Below are 18,022 nucleotides of genomic sequence, written 5' to 3'. Positions count from 1 at the left end.
ATATATGTTACAAAGGAAGAGATTAAATGCTGAAGACCTATTTTAGAAGCATCGAACAAGAAAAAGTCATCAGTGTAAGAAAGGCATTGGAAAGAGAGATTGAATCGTTTCGGGTTAATCAGCGATGCCTGACTAAGGGCCTCCATAACATCCACCAGATACAAGTTAAATAAACACAGGCAACCATACAGCCTTATCTCACCCCCAGGCTGTAGGGATTTCCCTAGAGAGCACTCCGTTATTATTCAGACAAACCTAAATGGAGGTCCTTGAATGGAGAGAGATCAAAATACTAAGGAGACCCGGCAGAATACTCCAACTTGCAAGTTTTCTCCATAGAATTCTGCAATCAAGTGTGTCAAAAACATCTGTTAAGTCAAGGGAGGCACCATAAACTACAGCATATCTTCCACTCAAAGCAAGATCCTGAATCATATTAATAACCAGTCCATTAATTGAGGTCCCCATATGTCGCCTGAAGCCAGTTTCCCACTTTAAGAGTTTACCAGTCTCAGCTGACCATGCTTCAAGATGAAACAGCACAATAGACGCAAGCACGTTACTGTCTGCGTCAAGCAGTTCTATTGGGCGATAACTAGAGGGTTTAGCTCTATCCCCTCTTTTATAAATTGGAACAATATGGGCCGTAGACCATGTGGATGCAAAGATTCCTGGTATAAGTATATTTATAAACAGGATAGAGTTAATAACTTTTAAAATCAGATCTTCCCCAAAGCCCCTCCCAGACACTTTATGGGGAGCCGAGACCAGAGGAGCCATATCCTGAGTTGTGCCATGTGGGCACGAGAACACCTGTGTGAAATGACTAACCCAGTCTGACTCAGATATACCATCTATTTGGAGAAAGTACTGGGGAGCTTCATTGGTGTTAATTATCTGCCAGAACGCTCCAGAGTTCGTGTCCTTCAGACACAGGAGCATTGCTTTCCCGTCCCACTGCCCACGTAAGACTTTTGATTGTTTTACCCATTTCTGAACCCCTGGCAGATTTTCCTTATTTCCTCCGTCAGTTGAACAGAACCTCTTATTTGATCCTTTTTCAGCTGTGTAATTTTTTGGCGCAACTACCTTTGACACAGGGCCACGTTCTGTTATGAACATGCTTATGATTTTTCTTGGGTCCCTCTGACTTTAAAAGAAATTGCATAAACCCTTCAAATGTATTAGGATTAAAGGTATTAAACTTCCAAGAGAGATCCGTTGAATTAAGGTAGTGGCCTAGAAGGGAATGAACCTTCTCCACTTTACCCAAATACCAACGGATCTGAGAGCCTTCAGGATTCACAGTCAAGTCCGAGGCACCATTAGATAAAAAAATACCCTCCTCCTAGTGAATACAAGAATTACCCATAGTTCCAAATCAATCCTGAAGGCTGAGGTCAGTAAAATGATCCTCAGATTTTACGCACAGGGCACCCAAGCCGTTATCCACGGAAATATAGTCCAGAGTACAAGTAGAAGCGCAGTTGCTCCATGTGGGGCATGTCAGTGTTTTCAGAGACCACAGGCCCAAATTCTCTAAGACCGCCACCCATTGACGTCCATTCCTTCTCTTAACCTCATTCAAACTTCCTGGACCGGTTAGATCAAACCCTTTGGCAGATGAAAGAGAATCCGAGTTTAAATCTTCAAGTAACATAATATGTCCACTTGGTGTCAACCCCCGGCCTCGATGCCGCCTAGTACTGATCCCAGAATTCCCAGCCCTTTGTGCCAGTACACGTTTACTACTAGTAATTCACAAGGAGCAGCCCCCAAACATCAACATGAGTCTCTAGCACACCTCCTGTGATATCAAACAACTCAGGGGAAGACCAGATTAGGGTTAACAGGCCACCCAAGGTTCGACCCTTCGGGCCTTGTACAGCTGGTTGGCTCTTAATTACAAAACCATCAAACGTCGGACCTGAGTCAGTCAAGTTTCTTGTGAGGCTATAATTTGCGCTGTTTGCAGCTTAACCCCCAGAGCTGGATCTCAGAACAGATGCTTGTGCCCCCAAGTATTTCATGTTATAACGCTGAATGTATATCCACCCTTATATCAAGACGGGCTAGTCCCACTACTGCTTACACAGTGCTTGCATGAGCCACGCCCATTTCTTGGTGGTTTCCGAGTATTGCATTTTTTTCTTCAATTGCTCCATCTCTGCCAACGGAGCAATGGGAGCATTTCCCTTCACTGTGGGATGATAATGGATAACATCAAATCCCAAGATTCTCAAACTCTCCCTTTCCTTAAAAATCGAGTCCAGAATGAATCTTGAGCTAAGCATTACAATTTCTCTTTCAGTTTTAACATGCTCCAAAAAATCAACCCTATTCAGATCAACTGAGATGTTACCCTTCAAATTTGGTATCTTCCAAAATAGTTGGAGGATCGCGGTACATCTCATGATCACTTCCCTATTCTCAGGCAAAATACTTTCTATTAGGATCATCAAGTGAGGATCTGTTCCCTTTAGTGAAGTATTTGCTGTTAACACTTTGCATGGCCTCGTTCCCCGAAGGACTTGGGATTTCAGATGACTGTCAAATATTGGGCCCTTCGGGAATCCCTCCACCGCCTCCTAAGTGAAGTCCTCCCTCGCAGGGTGGCCCCAGTTCATCTTATTTTGTAGGTTTAATTGGCAGAACCCTCCATCATTTACAGCCTCTTTCGGTCCGCCGCCCTCCCTGGCATGATTTTGCAAAACCCTACTGTCCATTCCTGTCCCCACATCAACATGTCTGGTCTGCTCCAAATGGGCATTCTGTAATTCATCTTCCTGGGAGTGAATTTGCCCCTCTTTACCCCTACCACTACCAATCCAAGAAGTATCCAGGGTTTTAGAGAAACTCCCTGGAATAGCTTTTGGCCACACCCCAACAGTCTTTACGAGAGGCTCACCATGTGTCTGCGTGGACTCAATCCCTTCACTCCTCTACCCTCCTCCTGAATAGAAACCCCTTTTTCTGTAGGACTACTGCACTTCAACTGATTGGACGCAGGGGTTTCTTTCAGGTCCGGCAACGGTTCACACTGCTTTTAATCCCCCCCCTGTTGGCTACTGTCTTAAGGTTACCAGGTATCCAGACACTCTTATCCTGAGAGGTTTTCAGCGAATTACCTGAGAGCACCTCTCTCATTATGGGCTGCTTAAAAAAGGTACTTAAAAAATGTTTTGATTGATTACTTCAATATTTGCCATTGGAAAGATTCTTGCCCCTGATCTCAAGTTTAGTGTCGGTCACGCTTCGTCCCTGGAAGGTATGGCAGCATTGGAAACTCCCTTGAAGGCCACTACGCTCATTCTGGTCTGGAGGCCAGGCCCCTCGCTCAGAGCGTTGCAGCTTTCTGTGCTATACGCTCCCACCAGACTTGGAAGGTGCTAGCTTTGTCTTTCCCTTCTCGCTTCTTTTTGGGCTTTCCAGTTCACGCCTCTCCGGTGTCCTCCTCGGCGGAGCCAGCGCTTCCTGGACTTTGTTTGTGGTAACAGGACTCTTGCTCTGTCCCAGGCTCCCCCGTGTAGTCTCTTACTCTCTTACTCTGGCCCTGCTGATCTTGGATTCCCTCTTTCTGTTTCTGGTTAGGCTCCTCACCGCTGACCACTCTCTCTCTCTCTCTCTCTCTCTCTCTGGATTCTGTTCTGTTTTCTCAGACAGGCGGCTACTCTCCTAGCCCGAAACACCCGTGTTCTTCTCTTTCTCCTGCTACCTCCGCTCCGTACCTTCTTCCTTTGACTCCTATCCCTCAAGCTTCCATACCTACCCACGTGGAGACTGAACCTCTCCTGACTTACGCAGGAGTTACTGGACACTCCACCGACCTGCTGTACCTTCCAACTGCACAGGGTTTTTTCTGCCTACATCAGCTTTTTCCCTGTTCAGAGTCCGGCTCCTCAGGGTTCCCCTTGTCTGAAGTTCTTCCCTCGGTCAAGGTGGTCTCTGGGGGAGCCCATCCCTATCTCCACAAACGAAAGAAGGAAAAGAAAGAAAAGAAGGAAGAGGGTTCCAAGAAGCAAAGAAGAAGCAGGTAACGCAGGACAGCTCTACCAAAGATCCAGGTGAGGCGAGCCAGAGGGAGGATCTTTCAGAGCCTGATAGGGTCCTTTTCCAACTTAACTTTCTTCCCCTAATTTGTTTGGAGAAAAGTAACAGTCACTGGGAGACCAGCCTTACTTTGCTGAACCAAGGACTTTCCCATTGGCATGTTAGTCGTCCTGGACGTGTCAGGAAGCCACACTTTAATCAAAATTACATCATCTGCATCCTCACAAACGGAATCCTCATCAGCGTCCTCATGGACGGAATCCTCATCAGCTTCCCCATGGACGGAATCCTCATCAGCGTCCCCATGGACGGAATCCTCATCAGCGTCCTCACAGACGGAATCCTCATCAGCGTCCTCACAGACGGAATCCTCATCAGCGTCCCCATGGACGGAATCCTCATCAGCGTCCTCATGGACGGAATCCTCATCAGCGTCCTCATGGACGGAATCCTCATCAGCGTCCCCATGGACGGAATCCTCATCAGCGTCCTCACAGACGGAATCCTCATCAGCGTCCTCACAGACGGAATCCTCATCAGCGTCCCCATGGACGGAATCCTCATCAGCGTCCTCACAAATGGAATCCTCATCAGCGTCCTCACAGACGGAATCCTCATCAGCGTCCTCACGGACGGAATACTCATCAGCGTCCTCACAGACGGAATCCTCATCAGCGTCCTCATGGACGGAATACTCATCAGCGTCCTCACAGACGGAATCCTCATCAGCGTCCTCACAGACGGAATCCTCATCAGCGTCCTCACGGACGGAATACTCATCAGCGTCCTCACAGACGGAATCCTCATCAGCGTCCTCACAGACGGAATCCTCATCAGCGTCCTCATGGACGGAATACTCATCAGTGTCCTCACAGACGGAATCCTCATCAGCGTCCTCACAGACGGAATCCTCATCAGCGTCCTCACGGACGGAATACTCATCAGCGTCCTCACAGACGGAATCCTCATCAGCGTCCTCACAGCGTCCAAACCACTATCCGAGGCCCACACTACAGGGCATACCGCCTGTAGATGAAGGACTCTTAACTCCCCCCCTAGAGCCCAGCCAGCAACTTTCACACTCACTTATTACCCACCTATCACTAACACACCTTCCCTGTGACATCGCAAATAGAAACGCAAAACTACGCTCGAGACTACCTAAAATTTACGAACCATTAGCTAGACTCAATACCTCCTGCAATAGAAGTAACGCTAACATCCGAAACACTCCCCCTGTAAAAATTGACCTCCATCGCAACAACCGCCTAAATAAGCAGCCCAACACCAACAATAGCATACCAAAAAAGAAAAGTAATGCTACCCAGGCCACAGTAAAGCCGAACATCCAACTGAAGTGCGCCCTTATTAATGCCAGGTCACTAATAGCACACGCTACTGAAATTGCGGATCTCATTCAAATAGGAGACTATGACATCTTCGCCATAACAGAAACTTGGCTGCACAAAGCTGCAGGACCTGCCCTAATGCTTGCCTTACCCCATAATTACACCATACTTAGAGAAGACAGAGTCAACTCTCGTGGAGGCGGCCTAGCTATTATTGCTAAAAATAATCTCACCCTAAAAATTGACTCAAGTTCAACAACTAACTCCTGCGAATCATTAACTGCTAAACTCCTTGCATCTCCCTCTCAAACTATTACTATTCACCTTATCTATAGACCACCTGGCCCTATTGGCACGTTCGAGGAGGACATTTCCACAATCCTCTCAAACAACCTAAAAACTTCATCCCACGCTATCCTTCTGGGAGACCTAAACCTAGGCTATAATGACCCTAAAGACCTGCAAGCAACTAATATCACTAATGTCATCTCAGAACTAGGCTTCTCCCAAAAAATCCTACAACCCACACACGAAAAAGGCCGTATACTTGACTGGGTTGCTGACTATAACTGCAATACAACGATTGTCGATATCACCCCACAAATCTGGACTGATCATGCACTGATAACTTTCCTCCTAAATGTTAACTTGGCCCTACCTATTGAAAATGTTCTGGCTCCCCCCTTGCCAACCAGAAACAAAAAACTTATAACTACAGAAAAACTGCTACCACTCATCCTCCCTAGATTAAACTCTCAACCTGACTCATTGGACACCTCATCACTAGTAAATGAATTCAACTCTTCTATGGCTACTGCTCTAGATACTATTGCCCCACTGAAACTGAGAAAGAGCAAGCCCAGACCTCACCTAAACACTTGGTTTACTCCTCACCTTAAATCTCTAAGACTTGAAAAACGTAAATGCGAATCTGCTTGGCGACTAACCCCAACAGAGACAAACAAAATTACACTCATCAATGCCTCCAAGATCTACAAAAATGAAATAAAGAAAGCAAAAAGAGAAAACTTCAACAACAGAATACTGCAGGCCAAATCTGGAACGAAAGAACTATTCCTTATACTAAAGGAATTAGAAAACCCCATTCCTGTCCAAGATAATTGCGACAAAAATAAAATATGGTGCTCGAACATCCAAAAAGCGCTAAATGACAAAATTGCCACACTCCAAACAAAAATTGAGATAAAGAAACAGAATATCCCACCCTCAACTAACCCAAGAGGCAATCCACCAACCAGCACTAAACTAGACTATAAATTTAACTTCTCGAAAGTAACTATACTCGAGACTGAAAAGATAATACTTTCACTCAAGCCATCCAATTGCCGAGGCGACCTATGCCCAGCCCAACTAATAAAGGAAGCGGCCAGAGACCTCTCCCCATTCATTTCTAAGCTTATTAATGCCTCCTTTGCTTCAGGCACAATACCAGATAACCTCAAGCAATCCTGGGTCCTCCCCCTCCTAAAAAAACAAACACTGGACCCATCCATCCCGACTAACTACAGGCCTATCACAACGGTACCCTTCCTATTAAAAATCCTAGACAGGGTAGCCTACCTACAGATCCAAAAACATCTGGAGCTGCACCACCTTTTAGGCACAAGACAATCAGGTTTCAGACCCCAGCACGGAACTGAAACCGCGCTCATCGATCTTAAAACTCAGGTTGATGAGCTGAGAGACTCTGGAAAGATGGCCCTACTCCTCTTACTGGACCTCTCTGCAGCCTTCGACCTGGTGGATCATGATGTGCTCTGCACCCACCTAGAAACAGCTGCCCATTTCTCCACACATGCCATCGCATGGATCAAATCATTCCTAACCGGTAGAACTATGAGAGTCTTCTCTACTTCTGCTGCTGCTGACCCTGTATCCATCACATGTGGAGTCCCACAAGGTTCTTGTGTCTCCCCCACTATGTACAACATCTTCACGAAGCCATTGTTCGATGATCTAGATGATCTGGGTGTTACCTACACTAACTATGCGGATGACACTCAGATCCTCATACCACTTTCAGGGGATTATGAACAAGATTTGGCCTTGGTGAACAAGATTTATCTCATCATTCAGGCATGGATGGCCACCCACGGGCTATGCCTGAATGATGACAAAACGGAACTTATCATACTGGGGAACAAACAAAACATCAATAGATTAAAAGAAGAATACTCCTCCTTCATCATAGACGGCAATATTATCAAGGTGGCAAAAGAAGTAAAAACATTAGGGTTTTACCTTGATTCCCACCTCTCCCTAACCAAACAGGTGAGCGCAATGGCATCCAGTACCGCATATACCTGCAAGCTGATTAGAGCCGCAAAACCATACCTATCCACTGCCAACTGCCTAACCCTTGCTCGAGCATTAGTGCTGTCGAAATTGGACTATTGCAACGCACTATACTTAGGAGCCAATAAACATACGTTGCAAAAAATTCAAACACTACAGAACAATGCTCTTAGAGCAGCCTTAGGAATTCCAAGAAGGGAGCATATTTCAGAAGCTAGAAGACAATCCAACTGGCTCTCCACAGTGGACAAAATCAATCTCAAGACAGCTTCTCTAACTTTCAAAAGTATCAACCATCTAGCACCCAAATACCTAGCCGCTAGATTCAACAGAAAAATCTCCACTAGACCCACTAGAGAAGCATACTCTAACCAGTTAGTGATCCCCCCATTCAAACTAAGTACGGCCGGAGGAAATAGCTTCCCGGTCAAAGCTGCCCAGCTTTGGAACTCCCTCCCGCCCGGCCTGAGATCTACCCAATCCTACGCCCTCTTCAGATCTAACTGTATCAACTGGATCAAAGAAAATGACCGATAGTCCCGCCCTACACTAATATAACTACTGTCCTACATTCGTACTATGTACATAACTAAATACTCTCTATCTTCCTACTGCATATTTCCTGTATATATTATGTTATATGTTTATATTATGCACAATGTATACTCTCCCTACTGTCCTGCATTATGTAATTTCTACTATGTTTAACCACCATTTGTAAGCATGCGTAACCTGTAAAGTTTAAAGTATCCTTGAACAACGCGCCCGGTTACCCTCGGGTTTGGTGCGCGCTATAAATAATAAACAAACAAACAAACAAACAGACGGAATCCTCATCAGCGTCCTCATGGACGGAATACTCATCAGCGTCCTCACAAACGGAATCCTCATCAGCGTCCTCACAAACGGAATCCTCATCAGCGTCCTCACAGACGGAATCCTCATCAGCGTCCTCACGGACGGAATACTCATCAGCGTCCTCACAGACGGAATCCTCATCAGCGTCCTCACAGACGGAATCCTCATCAGCGTCCTCATGGAGGGAATCCTCATCAGCGTCCTCACAGATGGAATCCTCATCAGTGTCCTCACAGACGGAATCCTCATCAGCGTCCTCACAGACGGAATCCTCATCAGCGTCCTCACGGACGGAATACTCATCAGCGTCCTCATGGACGGAATACTCATCAGCGTCCTCACGGACGGAATCCTCATCAGCGTCCTCACAGACGGAATCCTCATCAGCGTCCTCATGGACGGAATACTCATCAGCGTCCTCACAGACGGAATCCTCATCAGCGTCCTCACAGACGGAATCCTCATCAGCGTCCTCATGGACGGAATACTCATCAGCGTCCTCACAGATGGAATCCTCATCAGCGTCCTCACAGACGGAATCCTCATCAGCGTCCTCACGGACGGAATCCTCATCAGCGTCCTCACAGACGGAATCCTCATCAGCGTCCTCATGGACGGAATACTCATCAGCGTCCTCACAGACGGAATCCTCATCAGCGTCCTCACAGACGGAATCCTCATCAGCGTCCTCATGGACGGAATCCTCATCAGCGTCCTCACAGACGTAATCCGCATCATTCACTCTTTCAACCATTTTACTCATTTCGATAACTGTATCTGGCATTGCAATGTAATGTCCCACCACCCCACACCGACTACAACCTCAACTTGGTGGCCCAGAGGACTAGGCCACCTCTCCACCGGGGTGACCTCCATACATCTCTGGGGGTCCTTAACAGCCCAGACCGAAGATGCTTCAACTTTTTCTAATAATAGGTTTAATACAGAGGAATTGGTTTTTCCATCTACCTTCAACCCCTCATACAATTCACCAGTCTCCATAACACTCGGTTGATTTCCGTCAGGGTTTCCTCCAAAGAAGACTCCTGCTGGGTGTACATAATGAGGGTCTTCGTAGAGAGTCCGAAGGTGGAGGCGATGCGCAAAATAATGAGCACAATTGTCTCCTGATTTCCTTCTTCGCTGAAGTCAGATGTTGCATCATGAGGAGTCCAATGTAGTAAGTCTAAAGTGTCACACAGAGAGATTTGATCGTCTCTATCAGAAAATAGGGGAGCGCCTGAATGTTCGGCTTCATTCGATCTACAATTGGCATCCATTTATTCAATACGATTTATTGACATACCCGGGTCCTCTTTCAGAGGTCCTCGAAGCGGGAAAAAGGACGTTAATAGATTGGACCCCGAGGCTGGAGTTAATGGGAGACCCTTTGAGATACCCTCATGTTTAGATTTCTCTATTCTAACCCCTGACAAAGCAGGCACACTTAATTATTTCTTCCCCATTTGTTTGCAAAGTGATTGCGTCCTTTGGGGAAGACAGCAAGGAGAGATGCGCTGCCTTGAGCATTTCCGCGTCACTGATGTATACAGGGGGTAGCGGTCCTTCCCATTGTCAGGTGCCCACTCCTCAAGTGCATTTAGGAGACCTAAATCCGAAGCCGATCACCCACCAAATCCGGATACAGGTTGCACAGAAAATCTAATGATAAGGTCCTTAAAAAGGAGTAATCAGGGCAGCCACCAGCTAATGCTGCCTCTTAATGAGTTTAGGCAGTATCCCATATACAGTGGGCAACACCACTTAACCTAGAGGGTAATTCATGGAATAAATGTGTGCCGAAAACGGGGGCGCAAGCATGAAAATCGCAGCGCATGTGTGCGAAACGCGTGCAAGCACCCGTTTCCCTATTCATGGAACACATTGCGCCTGGCTTACCCTCGACCTGCGACGAATCCGCGTGGCTTCCACACATCATTGTGACATCACGGAAGCCCTGCGCGAGACGCCCAGAGAAGATGCACACCGTCCAGCGCACACACCTAAAAAGGGGGCAGAACACGCAGAATGGGGAACAACATGCGAAAATGTTGGCATTACGGGGGAAGTACCTCTGCGAAATCCTTGCAACGCCCACATGCGCGCTAACAACACATATTCATGGAATCCAACAGGGCAAACCCGTGCACGCCAAAAGATGCGCAAAGCCGGAAATGCGTACAACAGGCAAAATCTGTCATAAGCGCCCCCATGCAGCATAAAAGTGCGTGCAAACAACAAACAAGCATATACAGCTACGATGAATGTACCATTTCTCGCAGCAGTGATCGTGGGACATCGCAGGAGGACAGCCACGCCCCGCATTTTTCTACCCAGGACCAGCCTTTTTGGGATGCCTGATGACCTGGTCTATGGCAGGTATAGGTTTCCACCTCATATCCTAGACCTGGTCACTGAGTGGGAGGATGACCTCACATCACCCACCCTGTGCTCCCAAGCATTGAGCCCCTTGGAAAAGGTGCTCAATGTCCTGCATTTTTTGGCCACTGGGTCATTTCAGCAGACAACTGCCATAGTTGGGGGCGTCTCACAGCCCACGCAGTCACGCTGCCTACACCAGGTGTTGGTAATCATGACTGCATGCCCCTCAGTCCGCAGGCCCATAAACATGCCCAGAACACCCGCAGAAAAGCAGGCCATGGTCCAGGACCTTTACGGGGTGGCACACATCCCGAAAGTGCTCGGTACCATTGATTGCACACATGTGGGCCTACGTCCACCTATGGCCACTGAGCACATCTATCGAAACTGCAAGCACTGGCATTCCATCAACGTGCAGGTGGTATGCGATGCCAAGGGAATCATCACCTCTGTCTGTGCAAACTATCCACGGTCCACCCATGACAGTTTCATATTCAGAATGTCACCCCTAAACCGGGACCTGGAAGCTGGGAGGCATGGCAACACATGGCTCATTGGTGAGTACAAATGCCTGTGCACATGCATGTATGTCACACACAGACAAATAGACAAACCCAACTAATGACAACCATTATCACCTCCCCAGGGGACAGTGCCTACCCTCTGAGCACCTACATGATGACGCCAATACGGAACCCCACCACACCACCCCAGGTAAGATACAAAGCAGCCCATATTGCAACCAGGGGCATAGTGGAGCGCACATTCGGAGTGCTCAAGTCACGTTTCCGCTCCCTTGACCGTCTCAACACGGTTTGTTTTCGGATCGTGTCCTCGCCGGATTTGCTCCTCTGAGCAGTCTCCTGCCTCCTTCTTGGCCCTGACCTGGTTCCTGCTCCTTGTTCCCTGCCTCCTTCTTGGCCCTGACCTGGTTCCTGCCCCTTGCTCCCTGGCTCCCCCTTTTTGTGGCTGATCCTAGGCCTTGGGCTCAGCCAGTCCCTTCATGATTTCCAGTTCCTTTGGCAAGGTTCCCATCATTACTTGAAAGTCAAAGTTGGGTGTATTTTTGCATTTACTTGAAAGTCAAACTTGGGTGTATTCTTGCATTTACTTGAAAGTCAAACTTGGGTGTATTCTTGCATTTACTTGAAAGTCAAACTTGGGTGTATTCTTGCATTTACTTGAAAGTCCAACTTCAGTGTATTTCTGCATCTAGCTTTTGGCCATTGATTGTAACCTGCTGGCCCAGTGACTGCCCAGTGACTGCTCAATACTGCTTTACTTGCTTACTCCTCCCTCTGCCTCTTGTCATTTCCACTCATGGTGCTTTCTGTCTCTCCCATCTATTCCAACTGCTTCTATATCAACTAACCTTCCCTTCTCACTAAGTCTGGAAAAAAGAAATTTAAAAAGGATATTTTGGCCTCCAACCCTGATACCTATACCAGCGCCTCTTCCAGACAGTACCTCACCGACATCCTCTTTGTTGTTCCTTCGCCGGATCTATGGACCCCCCATATGATCTCTGTGCTTTCTCCTGTCTCCTCCTCTCCCATTAATGGTGGCACTGCTGGGATGTCCTCATGGCTTCTTTCGACTCCTCCAGAGTCCTTCTTAATGTCTACCTAAATGGCACTGTCATGGTCCAAGGTCCTCAGTCCTCCTCTTCGATAGGCGTTTCCCTCGCCTCATCAACTTCCTCTCATCTCCAGCTGTCCCCTGCTCTCACTCCCTGGCTACCTTACCCACTTTTTCCTCCTACTCTGCCACTCTTCAGGCAACCTCCACAACTCTGCAGGGCGTATCTGATTTGTACCCCTGCCCGGAAGGTCTTTAAGGCCGGCAACCTTCTTCATCTTGCCACTCTCAAGTCTCGCTCTGCTGTCAAACACGCCTCTGACATCTGCCACCTCCTTGAAGAACTGGACCTTGATGTCCTCGGTCTTACGGAGACATGGTTCATGGCCAGCTCTGTCACAAGCTTTGCAACTCTCCTCCCTGATGGCTACAAGATCCTCTCCGCACCCAGATCCACTCGACCTGGAGGGGGCGTAGCCCTTATCTTTCCTGAGTGGATTCCTGCCACTATCATTCCCATTCAGATTTACTCCTCTTTTGAATGCCTTGTCTGCAGGCTCTCACTCTCTCTTAGCCACTCTCTTACTGTTGCTACTCTCTACCGGCCCCCCGGGCAAATCACCTCTTTTCTCTCTGAGTGGACTGACCTATCCTCCTCCCTCCTGGCCTCAACCACTCAACTCCTCCTCCTTGATGACCTCAACATTCACCTCACTGTCCCTCATCGCTGCTCTTTCGCAACCTCTGCAATACCCTCTCCCTCTCTATCCTCCCCTCTGGCCCGACGCACTCTGCAGGACACACACTTGATGTCTTGATCTCCACTGGCCTCCCCCTCTCTATTCCTTTGACCACTCATCTCTCCTGGAGTGACCACTGCCTCCTCTCCTACCGTCTCTCACTCTCTTCCCCCCAAGCCAACCACACCCCAACACTTCCACTTACCTTCTCGGACATCCGACCTATGAAGCGTGTGTCAGCGGAGGCTTTCGCTGCCACCTTCTCTCCCCCTCCTCCTCTCCTGGCTGACTCACACCCCGACACAACCCTGTCCCTTCTCTACTCTTCCATCTCTCATACTCTTGATGCTCTTGACCCTGTCATGAGGATCCGCTTGAAGTCCAAAGCCAAGTGCAATTCCTGGTATGACTCCGACCTAGCTAGACTTAAACGTAAGTGTAGGGCGGCTGAGAGGAAATGGAGGTCTTCTTGTTCATCCTCTGACAAACTGGCCTGTCGCCTGCTCCAAAGGCAATAGCGACTCTCTGTCCGCACTGAGACGAGAGCCCACATTCAAGCCCGTGTCTCTGCGGCATCCAACAACTCGGCCAAACTCTTTAAAATATGCAAGGAGCTTGCCAACCCTGCAGCAGTCTCCTCCCCTCCTCTTGCTTCCCAGGCTCTCTGCAATGCCCTTGCCTCGCACTTTATCTCTAAATCCCAGGACATTCTGTCCACCCTCGCCTCGCCTCCCCCTCCTATTCCCTCTCAGTCTGTGCTTGGAGACCCCCCTTTAGGCACCCCCCCACCATCCTTCTCTTCCTTTCCCATTTTCTCCCCTGACGAGGTCGCTAGACAAGTCCGATCTATGAAAGCCTTGTCAAAACAGGTTCATCCCTGTTCCTCCAAAACCATCAAGGACCACATTGACACCCTCGCTCCTGCCCTTGCTGATTTTTGCAACCACTCGTTTGCCTCAGCATCCTTCCCCTCCCCTCTGAAGCACTCCCTTGTGCATCCTCTTCTCAAGAAACCCACAGCTGATCCTTCCTGTGCAGCAAACTATCACCCAATTTCCATTACCCCCTTTCTGGGCAAACTCCTGGAAAAGCTGGCCATCTCTCAGCTTAACCTTCATTCAGATTCTGTTGGTTGTCTCCATGACCACCAGTCTGGCTTCAGAGCGGCCAGAAGCACGGAAACTGCTCTCCTCAATATCCGTGAAGATCTGCTCTCCAACCTTGATTCTAACATTCCCTCTGTCCTCATTCTTCTTGATCTCTCTTCTGCCTTCGACACGGTCAACCACACCATCCTGTTCAACCGTCTCTGTGATAATCTGGGTATCACTGATCAGGCTCTGGCCTGGCTGACCTCTTTCCTCTCTGATCGACCCTCCCAGGTCCAACTGGGGTCTTTCCTATCATCTATCTTCCTCTCCACCTGTGGGGTTCCCCAGGGGTCTAACCTCTCACCCTGGCTTTTCAACCAATACCTGGCAACTCTCGCTCACTTTATTGCCATTTTCTGCTCAAATTTCCAGTGCTACGCTGATGACACTCAACTCATTTTCCGGCTGCCCTCGGCCACCTCCTCTCCCTCTCTCATCTCTGACTGCCTAACTGCCATTCAAAATTGGTGTGCCGCCAATGATCTTTGTCTGAATGCCAGCAAGACGGAGATCCTCCTCATCGGCACACCATCTCCATCCTTTTCCCTCACTCTCTGGCCGGCCTCCCTTGGCTCTCCTCCTACCCCTACCTGCGAGGCTAAGAACCTTAGCGTCATCTTTGACTCCACACTTTCCTTCTCGGCCCATATCTCTGATGTCTCTAAAAAGTCAAACTTCCGACTGCACCTCCTCGGAGGTATTCTGCCTTTCCTCTCCTTCCCCCAGAAGCTCATGGTATCCCAAGCTCTGGTTCTCTCTAGCTTGGACTATTGTAACCGCCTCTTTCTAAATCTACCTGCCTCTACACTCCGCCCTCTACAACTTATCCAGAACAGGACTGCAAGACATGTCCTTGGCCTCAAGCCCTGGGATCGTATCTCTCCAGCTTTGAAATCTCTCCATTGGCTCCCAGCCTCCCTGCCACTCTAAAACTTGAGGAGAACCATCTCCGGTTCCGGAAGCACCTCAAAACTTTCCTCTTTGCTTCTGCCTTCGTTCCCCTTCTCCCCTGCTGATCTGCTCTCTTGGCACTGTGCACCTGGCCACCCTCTGTCCCTAGAGCCCAGGTACCTGCTCGCCCTGCCACCTTCCTGCACTGCCTCCTGGCCATCCCTTGCACTGGGGACTGTATCTGTACCCATACAGCCCCCCCTCATTTTTCTTCTTTTTCTGCACTTATTCAGACTTACCCAGTCTGCTGCCTTAAACAGCACTTGCCACTTGCTGGCTGCACTACCACAGTTTGCCCCATGTTCTATTTATTTTATTTATCTGCGCTCCTCGGCTTCTGCACTTTCCACTCTCCCCCTTCCATGCACTTTTTCCCTTTTCCCTTTCCCATGCACTTGCGCGTTCTCAATGTCACTGGGCCTAGTAAGATCGTTTTTATGTTGTGCTGTGTTCTCCCTTGTTCCCCTCCCTTGCCTAGTCGCGCTCTTAAACACTTGTGTACGAGCGCGATACAAATAAAATATCATATCATATCCTGGTCTCTCCCCTGGGCTCACTGTTCCCTGGCTCTCTCCTTGCCAGTCTGGGTTCTGGTGTCTGGCCCCCTGCCTCTGCCCGGGTACTCAGCCTTGGGGACCTCGCCTGATGCTCCAGTCAGCACCACTAGCCTCCATTGCGTCCCTGTTCCCTGGCTCTCTCCTTTGCTATCTGGGTTCTGGTGCCTGACATCCTGCCTCTGCCTGGGTACTCTGCCTTGTGGACCTCGCCTGCTGCTCCAGTCTGCACCACCTTCCTAGGAGTCTACAGCCTACTGGGTCCACCTGCTTCCTGAGTACGTATCTTCACTCCAGCCAAGACTCGCCTTCCCTGTCAGTGCTTGCACTGTCCGGACACCACATAAATCAGTACGCACCTGTGGCGTTGGGAGCTGGTTCACCTCCAATCCGGTGGTCTCATGGTTGGGTGTTGGCCCAGTTTCTCATGCCACTCAATCATCAGCAGCTCTTTGGACAGCCTGGCTACCTCATTGCGACCATCGACTGGACGTTCAAGTACTCAGCGCCCCCGAGATGCTTTTATTAACAACACCACGCCATGACATGCAATGTGAAAACTCCAAAATAAATGCACAACATATGACACAACTGTCACAAAGTGCACTGTGACAAATGGAAACAGGCCAGAGACAATTCCCGCTGACACGAAATCTGATGAAATGACTGACCAAAAATGTCCAACCTATACTAAAAGGATGTAAATACATGCCACCAAAGGTTCAAACACCCAAAGTTAGAACATTTGGTGGCATGCATTTCAGGTAATAAGAAAAAAGAAATGCGGGTGATGTGGGGGTGTACCCCACAACACCCCGCTCACTACAGTACACAGTATAGTGAGCGGGGGTTGAGGGGTGAGGGGTTAAACAAATAAAGGAGCCTGCGGTGCCGGTTCCCGATCACGGAAGTGAAAGTGAACTGGCGCTGCAGGGACACAGCATGTCTCAGAAGGTAAGTAGGGTGTGTGCGGTGGTGTGTTGGGATGGTGTTCGGGGTGGGGGTGTGTTGTGTGTGTGTAGTGGGTGGTGGTGTGGGATTGTAGGGGTATTCAATGCATGTTTCCATGGGAAATGTACGAACCTTCAGTGTTGCGTTCATTTCTTATTAGAATTTATTTGTCGCTGACTTCTCAGCGATGCAAAAATCAATCCGATCCCATGACACGTCAAAAGCAAACCCAACACAAGACTATCTATTCACCAGCATAACATATAATGAACACAGGACCCAACAGTGACAATGTCAGTCAGTGACCAATCACCATAGCACAAGTATCTCAATGTGACATTGCCACCACATGGCCACCTTCCATCTTGAGTGTGTCTATGACAGCTATGACAGCTAAAGGAGGCATGGTACCGCATACAGCATGAAGTGCATCAACAATGTAGACATGCGAGGCAATACATGAATAAGCAACATGAAAACATGCCCATTTAATAATATACAAACCACAATGCAGGCCAACCATGCCCTGGAGAAACCATCATGAACCCCCAGGGGTGTATACACAGGTTGGACTTCAGACTGGCCACAGATATGACGGAAGCCCAATGCCTCTGTGTAAGTTACTGTCACACGGTGCCATCCTTGCGAGCCCATGGTAAGGGGAAGCAGGAGTGGAATATGTGTCTGGACCCCAAGCCACAAACACCAACACGAGACAAGTCTGTATGGGCCCAGCTGGAACACACAGTGGATGCCTTTGGCTGGCACACAAGCAACACACTCATATGAATGCACAATAGACAAAAAAAGGAAAAATAAATAAAAATGGCCATGGTCGTCCAGGAGTTGTGGGGGTGGCACCCAGGAGGGAGGAGGTGCAGGGTGCACCTCAACACCCACATGCGTGGATGTTGAGATAAAAACAAAATCCTCCATGGGCACATGGTCTGCACGGCTAGGCCATAGTGAGAGATCAGTCGTCGCTATTGTCACCCTCTGGTTGAATATCAGGAGGTGTGCGCGGTAAGGGTGCCTGTCCACGCATATCCCTGGCATGCCCCTCCATGGCAGCAAGCATGCGGGTCTGGTAAGCCTGGTCCTGCAGGAAGATGGCATGGAGGTCCCCATGCAGCACCTCACAT

At 48.7% G+C, this 18,022-nt stretch overlaps 1 protein-coding gene across 1 annotated transcript; it reads right to left on the bottom strand.

The window, feature by feature from the left end:
• Window positions 1–4,132: 4,132 nt before the first annotated feature.
• Window positions 4,133–9,336, bottom strand: LOC138487588 (putative surface protein SACOL0050). Its single transcript, XM_069614058.1, has 2 exons — window positions 8,542–9,336; window positions 4,133–5,044 (listed from the first exon to the last, which is right to left on the bottom strand). The coding sequence occupies exons 1-2, from the start codon at window positions 9,334–9,336 to the stop codon at window positions 4,133–4,135; spliced, it is 1,707 nt and encodes a 568-aa protein (XP_069470159.1).
• Between the last annotated feature and the right edge of the window lie 8,686 nt (window positions 9,337–18,022).

Source organism: Ambystoma mexicanum, chromosome 9 (assembly GCF_040938575.1).
Source record: "Ambystoma mexicanum isolate Mex_15411 chromosome 9, UKY_AmexF1_1, whole genome shotgun sequence".
Classification (NCBI taxonomy): Eukaryota; Metazoa; Chordata; class Amphibia; order Caudata; family Ambystomatidae; genus Ambystoma; species Ambystoma mexicanum.
Note: the sequence above shows the minus strand (reverse complement) of the source record. Positions and strands in the feature narration are given on the sequence as shown.

Coding starts and splice junctions, on each gene's coding strand:
- LOC138487588 (XM_069614058.1), bottom strand. CDS start 9,336: ATGAGTAAAATGGTTGAAAGAGTGAATGATGCGGATTACGTCTGTGAG. Junction 5,045..8,541: donor AGGACGCTGATGAGGATTCC/GTCTGTTTGTTT, acceptor GGCCTCGGATAG/TGGTTTGGACGCTGTGAGGA.